At 35.9% G+C, this 7736-nt stretch overlaps 1 protein-coding gene across 1 annotated transcript in view; it reads right to left on the bottom strand.

Moving 5' to 3' along the window:
- Nucleotides 1-5080: 5080 nt before the first annotated feature.
- Nucleotides 5081-7736, bottom strand: part of topaz1 (testis and ovary specific TOPAZ 1) — a 10603-nt gene continuing 7947 nt past the window's right edge. The window contains exons 14-16 of the mRNA XM_016509725.1: nt 6040-6243; nt 5609-5786; nt 5081-5521 (exon numbers count right to left, since the gene is read on the bottom strand). Coding sequence (XP_016365211.1) covers nt 5311-5521; nt 5609-5786; nt 6040-6243 — 593 coding nt within the window. The 3' untranslated portion in view covers nt 5081-5310. The remainder of the gene's footprint in view (nt 5522-5608; nt 5787-6039; nt 6244-7736) is intronic.

Genomic DNA, 7736 nt, shown 5'->3' with positions numbered 1-7736 from the left:
TCAAGTCAACGGATTGGTGGGTTGCACATTCAAAGCAACATTTCCTATAAATGTTGGCACAACAGAGAATATTAATGGAAAATAAATGGATTACATATATGAAGGTCGCCGTGATTTTGCCAAGTAAGACATATTCCTGGATCAACATCTTTTGTTGATCCTGGATCAACATTAATGTCCAAAAGTATAGACTAAACCTAATCCCTACCCCTAAACCTAACCCTACCCATAATTTATTCCTAAAATCAGTGTGAAATGATAGCTGATTAACAAGGGTGTAGAAGCACCTAACCCCGATTGTAAGCCTAAAACAGATATTTCCTGAAAAGTCGCTGTGATTTTGCCAAGTAAGACATGTTCCTGGATCAACATCTTTTGTTGATCCTGGATCAACATTACTGTCCAAAAATATAGACTAAACCCAATCCCTACCCCTAAACCTAACCCTACCCATAATTTATTCCTAAAAACAGTGTGAAATGATAGCTGATTAACAAGGGTGTAGAAGCACCTAACCCTGATCGTAAGCCTAAAACAAATATTTCCTGAAAAGTTATCGCTTAATTCTGATTGGTTAATTGGAATGTTGTTCCAGGATCAGCAAGGATGTTGATCCAGGAACATGTTGTACTTGGTGAAATCACGCTCACCATATATGAAAACTACAAGAAACTTTATATATAGATTCAGTTGCAGGAAAAGTATGTGAACACTTGTGTTTAGTACAGATTTCTATATAATTTGGTCACAAAATAACCAACTAAGACACAACAAAAGGCTTGTAATAATAAAACACAGGGTACAATACCAATACAGATTTCCTGATTTGATTCCGATTCATTTGGAAAGATTTTTTACTTATGTCATCTTTGCTTGCACATCCAATAATTTTCTCTCTGTAAAATACACATGACAGTGTTTCAGACAGGACAGTGTTTTTGGGTTTGTAACTATTCGTTAAAATAGTCTGCTTCATCAGAGACATTGCTCATAAAATGGGCTGGTTGCCGTGAATATTTGCGATTCACTAAAAATAACGGTCTCACAAGACAGTTTTTGTTTGTGAATCGGACTACACTGAGCCGGTCCCACCAATACCCATACTTGCGGACTTTGCACTTAACAATTTAGATGACTTATTTCCTGTATTTGACCCAAGTGTTCAACTGAAGAGAGCTATTGTATAGAACGTTTGATTACTCAATGGGACACACAAAACTTACAACGTAAAATGAAGTAAAGTTTTTACAGAGCTTTCTTTACATTTTGATTTTCAATTCTTTGTACCTGAAAAACAAACAAACTTCTAAATGCATGCTAGTAGTCCTTATGTAACAGACAGCACAATTAATAATTGTGGTGCTTCTAATTGAGTGATCAAAAATAGTTGCAAAGTTTTACAAAACATACACATGCTCATCTCTGCACTAATTACAGTGTGCATCACTTTACACTGTACAACCAAATTATATGTAATATGTAATTAATATAACTTTCCTCACATTGTCATGATTTCAAGGCACATGAAGTTCCTATATGAAGACTGGGATACTCTTACCTTCAAATTCATGAAGCGCTTTTAGCAATAGTGTGGATTTAGTGTGTTAAGGGCACTGAGCGTTGGAATTTCTCAGACCTGGCACATCCTGCACTTCCTGTTGCATGCACATGCTCTCAAGTGGTCAAGGCCCCAAATACGGATATTTAGACAGGCCCACTGGCTCCCTTATGTATGTTTTTAGATCCATTTTAAAAGACCCAGTTCAAAAGAGTTTTGTTTTTTAATCGGAATACTCTGGTCACGTTTTATATTTGTTTTTAGAATGACGTTTCCTGCTCATTTTTCATGGTATGCAGCATTTTATTAAATGATGATTTTGCCATGGTGCCATAGATTCAGCAGCAGCAGCAACATAGAGTCTCAGAAAAGAAGTCTTTAAGAATACCATTTGTTTGCCAAAAATAATCTCTATCTGTATCTGTATGCAAATCTTCCCACATCGTGACGTAGATATGTGGGGGCGTGTTAGAACGAGTCGTTTTAGATAGGCGTTGTTGACTCTTAACTTTTATAAAGAATATCTCTTTGGATTTGGGACTTTAGTCTTTGCAACTTTACAGATCTTCTTTATGCACCAAAAGCTTGTAACACTCCAAAGAGAAAGGACAAATTGAAATCGCATCATATGACCCCTTTAAACTTCAAAACGCCATTGTTCCAGCTCCTATATATTTATCGAAGTGAAAAAGTACTGCATAGACAAAACTTAATTTCTCTTTTTCTTATCTCTAAATGGTAACTCGTCTACACACTTATAAACAGTGACTTAGGCACCATAGAAATATTAACTTGATATATTGAAATATATAACTGCCTCTGTAGTTAAATAATACAGAACCATTATCAGATTCGTTAAATGAGCAAATAATGTGCTCATTCAAATCTTTGGGGTTTGTGTTTTGGTCATTTTTTTTTTTTGATTTGACCATCTGTGATTGTGGCTTAGCCAGGGCTGGTGCTAGCAGTGCAGAGCTCAAAATAGTTTTACTCAAAACACAACAAAATAAAAGAATAAGAAAGTGATTTGCTAGCAATGCAAATGCAAAGCAAAGTCCATTGCTTTTGCATCAGTGGAGTCAAAGTGTTTCCAGTGAACTTCTTTGAAAGCACACTTGAGAAAAGAGCCATCCGAGGCAAAGAGTTGAACCCCAATGGTTGCGTGTGTCTGGAGTCTGGACAGATTCTTGGAAAGTAAGTGATCGAGAATCTTGCACAGCATCTTGTAGAAACTCCAACCTGTGATTGATGTGATGTCCTCTTTAACTTTCAGGTTTTTCTTAAAATGAATGTTCCCGGTTAAATATAGCGGTCATTAACTGTAACCTTACAGAACACAGCCGACGCAATCCGACGGGACTCGGGCAGAAATCATGTTCATGGTTGAGCTAATGATTTATTAATGTTGTAGAATGAAGCAGGGTGAGGCTGGAAGCCATCGAAGAGAAACGAGGCCGCTGAACGAGCGTGACACACGGCTTGAAAGCAGCAGAGCTTTTATTATGCCACAGTCGACCGTTTCCGCTCCTTCCGACAAAATATATAACACTGGTCTAGTGGTTTTTGGATATTTTAATTAAAAAATCTTACATATTGTGCCTTTAAGTCCAAGTCAATGAATTAAAGGGGAAAAAAAGTCAATTTCAGTTTTAATGCTGCATAAACTTTTTTCCCCTCTTACTGGGATATGCTGTCTCAAGAAAGCAGGGCTTCGATTAACTATAAAGGAATGTAAATGGTTATTTCCGTTTAAAAATTGACTTTACCTTAAACCTAGATAAAGAGAAAGATTTGTTACAACTAGCCCGGGTCCACCTTCTCCCCGAACTCGCCTCATTTTCATGTTGCTGGGCTGGCAGAAGTTGGCCCAGTCCTGAGGATAGATAAAGAGTTTGGGAGTACCGGATTCACATCTCCTCGCCGTGTTGAGGTGATCTTTGGTGAATTACACGCAGTCACCGCAAAGTTGACAGTCCAGACAGTAGAAGCCCGCGGGGTTCCCCTCATCACACGAGCTGCACTGTGGGTTGGAAGAGTTTTCTCCATTTTTTTGCAGCCAAAACCGCATCCAGCAATCCACTGAGAAGCAGATCTGTGGTGGGGAAAAAGCGCCCACTCCAGCCGCAAACATGAGTAGCGATTGTTCGCATGTGGGGCACAGAGGATGTTGATGATGGAGAACAACAGGGGCTGCCGCGAAGTCTGGAGGTCCGAGTCGGAGAATGCACCACCTTAAACTTCCAAGGAGCCATTACTGCCTTGTTTTCAACACAGGACTTGCTAGTTAAGTTTTTGGAAAAATACAATTAAAAAAAATGGTATTTTAATTTTAAAGTCTTGGGTGTTTATGCATTTTCTTGCACCAGTAAAAGAACGTTTGCGTTAATTGTTATTTATGGCCAATAATACAATATTAAGAGCATATACGAAAACATTGGGATTGATAACTATCTGGATTAGTTACTTTTAATATATAATTTCTTACCCAAGAATAAAAGCGAGGCAAAAATGAATTTTTTTTGTATTGGTTATCCATTTTTGAATCAACAAAATGAGAAATTAATTTTATACAGATAATAAACAAATTGTGTAAATCTTAAAATATTGTTAATTTTAAGCATATTCTTAAATCTTATGTTGTCCGCTATAGTTTTTTTTGAATTTTTTAACACTGCTTAAATGTAAAATTTTTGCTTATTAAGCTACAAAAAAAATCTCTTAGGACAATTCACATAGTCCTTCAAAAAGGGAGTTATTTTCCAGTTCAATTGAGTGAATTCCAAATTGGATTTACATTCCATTTTCAAAGATCTTTCAAAAAACAAATGTTTCTTATTTATTGGCTGTACATATTTAATTTTTTACCAAATCAGTGTTAACAGTGAAAAGAAAACTTCTCCTTGTCCAAACAGACTTCCATTGGCCATGACTAAATATAGGGGTCAAAGTGTCATACATACAGCAATGTATTCTCATTTTTTAAAGACAGATATGCATAGAAATGGCCCTTGAAAAACAAGAACATTGTGTTGTCTCCCTGTGGACAAAATTCAATAAAAAGTAGACTTCAGATTGGTATTGATTTTACTTTTTTTTTTTTTATTATTTTCAGTTAAACTGAACAAACTGAAATGCGCACACTGCAGAACTAGACAAAATTGTATCCAATGATGGAATGTCTTTCATATGAATGTACATAAGTGCCTTTCAGAACTACCATGTGTACCATATGTTTTTGCAGTTTAATCACCAAATGAATTGGACAATTTCTTATTGGTAAGGCAAATGGTAACAGTGAAAGTAACTCTGTGTTGAATCTTTATCAAAGCCTTTAGTAGAAAAAAATGGAGAGTTTCAAAAATACAAAACTATTTTAGACTTTTTTTAAATATTTATATACTTGGGGCAACAGTTATTTTCTGGTTGTTGCTGTTAATGGTTTTTTTCTTTCCACATGAACGACTTAAGTTTGCAGATTCCGATGTAAATCTCTGGAAGTTGAAATTGTTAAGAACATGAAACTAAATATTACAAAACCTTTCTTTTTACAACTCAAAACTAAGCAGTCTTGTCCTTCAATAATGTTTTAACCAAGAAATATATAAAACAAACACCACAAAAAATTGTGCAAACAGTTTTGAGAAGTCCCAGTTTCAACAGTCTGTAACATATAAATTAACCTTTGATTAGACTGAGACATTTGTTACTTTTGGGACTGTTCACAAGCATGTGTGTGTGTGTGTGTGTGTATGCTAGCTTGCCCAAATCTCTCGTGCCCACCGCTCGTTCTGCAAAAACCATTTGTGGGCAGATGCACGGTCCAGGTGAAAGAATTGTTCTTGGCTTTTATTGACAGCTGTGTAGCGGATGCTCAATTTGGGGTTTGGTATGAGAGCCGCAGAGAGAAGCCGACAACCAGCCGCCAAGTACACACTCTCCGTTACATCCTCAATATCGGCATGCCTAAACCAAACAACTCACATACTCACAAATCATGGCTAAACAATATTAAAGTGCTCGCAAGCTCATCTGTCTATTATACAAACTTACCGTCTGAGTGTAATGAGAAGTGGTTGGGAGGCTCCAGAAGGGGCCAGTAGTTTAGTATTAATAAAGGTGATGAACATCTCGAAGGCCATCGTCATCTCAATTTCACTGAGATTACATGGCAGAAACAGAGAGTCTCTTTCACACACCACTGCAGCGTAAAACCCTGCTGACTGAGCACCTGGAACACACACAAACAGTATACAGGATATTCTGTGTGTTGGTGTCATGCTGGGCAATACAATGCTACATCAAAAACATCTCACATTTTACAAATAAAATTAGGTAAAAAAATAATGAACTTACTGACAGTTGGACGCAACATGTGACTCAACAACTGTAAACAGTTCACTAAAAATGACTCTTGTATGATCAGTTCAGGTGACGCAACAGCAACTGTTAATTTCGAGATGTTGTGAAGTTATCTTACTCACGTTTAAAAAGGGCCCTGGCACGGCTCCAGTTGTTCTGTTTGCCCAGTTTATGGATGAGGTTCTGTAGCTGGAGGGTTTCAGGCACCATACCATGTATTAGCATGAACTCAAGGATATCTGTAGCGACTGGTAATGTCTGCTTTACCAAGCACAGACGCAGATGAGCATTGAATGTTTCAGCATAGTCGTTTATCTGCACACCATCTGAAAAAGTGAATTCAAGTTGAATTCATATGCAACAATTAAATTCAATCAATTAGTCAGCATATTAAGAAATTAATGTGACTGACAGTCCTAATTGTAATAGACTAAACTACAATGAATAATGTTTCTGAGGTAAAAACATACATGCATAAACATCCTTGCTGGATAAAAGTTAATTTCTCTGAAAAAAAATAACTAAAAATCTTACTTTTAAATGGTAGTGTATATATTTTTGTTTGTGGAAAAGTCTGTGGTGTTTTGTAAGAAATTAATACTTTTTTTTTTTTAGCAAACATGCATTAAATTGAACAAAAGTAACATTAAAAACATTTTAAATATATATAAAACATAAAACTACCAAATTTTGCTTAATCGCAATCGCAAAGTTTACTCGCAACATATAATCATTGCAGTTATCAGTGTTCACCATCTGTTTGATTACGTGTAATTTGTAACTATCTGCATGATTTTTACTGTACATTTCTGCCATAGTTACCACTAAAAACCTACTACATTTTAAGACAACTTTGATGAAAGGTTTTGATCCACTTCAAATGTTGAGTATAGTGTACATTTTAAATGCAGCTGCTATTTTAAAGGGGTGGTTCATTGCGATTTCACTTTTTTAACGTTAGTTAGTGTGTAATGTTGCTGTTTGAGCATAAATGATATCTGCAAAGTTACGAAGCTGAAAGATCAATGCAAACGGATCTTTAAATTGTAATGACATTTCAAATATGTTTTTAATGTATTTTGTTTAAATAAAGACAGACTTCTTTTTTAAAAGTAAATGTACTCTTTTTAAAGTTTTTTTCTAAATGTAAATGTACTGTAGTATGTGTGTGTTTTTTCCCCCTCCACTTCCTCACATGTACAATTTATCAGTATTATTATATTGATAATCTTTTCCTATTTTTCAATATGTGAAATATTTGTCCAAGAAAAATATTCTGGATTTGTATGTTCTGGTGTTGTCACACGTCGATTAACCGGTGGGAAAATTTCCTCACCGTCACAACCCTACTTGAAAGTACCATTACCAAATATTTTCCTGATGATTTATTTAATTTTTTATTTATTAATTTTTTTCCCCTCTCCTCCGAGACTATTGGGAGAGTAACCCCTGATATTAAGTTAACTGTATATGAACAACATAACTGTATGTGATACCCCTAGTGACCTGTCTGTTGTGTTCTTTTGCATGTGTTCTAGGGTTGTAACGATATACCGGTATGACGGTTTATCACGGTTTGAACGTGCACGGTTATCATACCGTAAACATTTGCATAGCTAGTTTTAAAAAAATGAATGAAAAAAAATCTCACCTGCGCACATGCAACTTATTTTCGCTCTGTTGCTTCACTCTGCATTCACTTGGCTGCTTAACTTTACACGGAGAAAATGACAGAGACAGAGATAATATCTAATCTCCATCCCCGCCGAAAAAAAAAGTTAATATCTGCAGTATGGGAATACTTCGGATATTTAAAAAA

The sequence above is a fragment of the Sinocyclocheilus rhinocerous genome, unplaced genomic scaffold (genome assembly GCF_001515625.1).
Source record: "Sinocyclocheilus rhinocerous isolate Xijiao unplaced genomic scaffold, SAMN03320098_v1.1 scaffold53, whole genome shotgun sequence".
NCBI classification, from domain to species: domain Eukaryota; kingdom Metazoa; phylum Chordata; class Actinopteri; order Cypriniformes; family Cyprinidae; genus Sinocyclocheilus; species Sinocyclocheilus rhinocerous.
The sequence above is the reverse complement of the archived record's forward strand: the minus strand, read 5'-3'. Positions and strand labels throughout refer to the sequence as shown.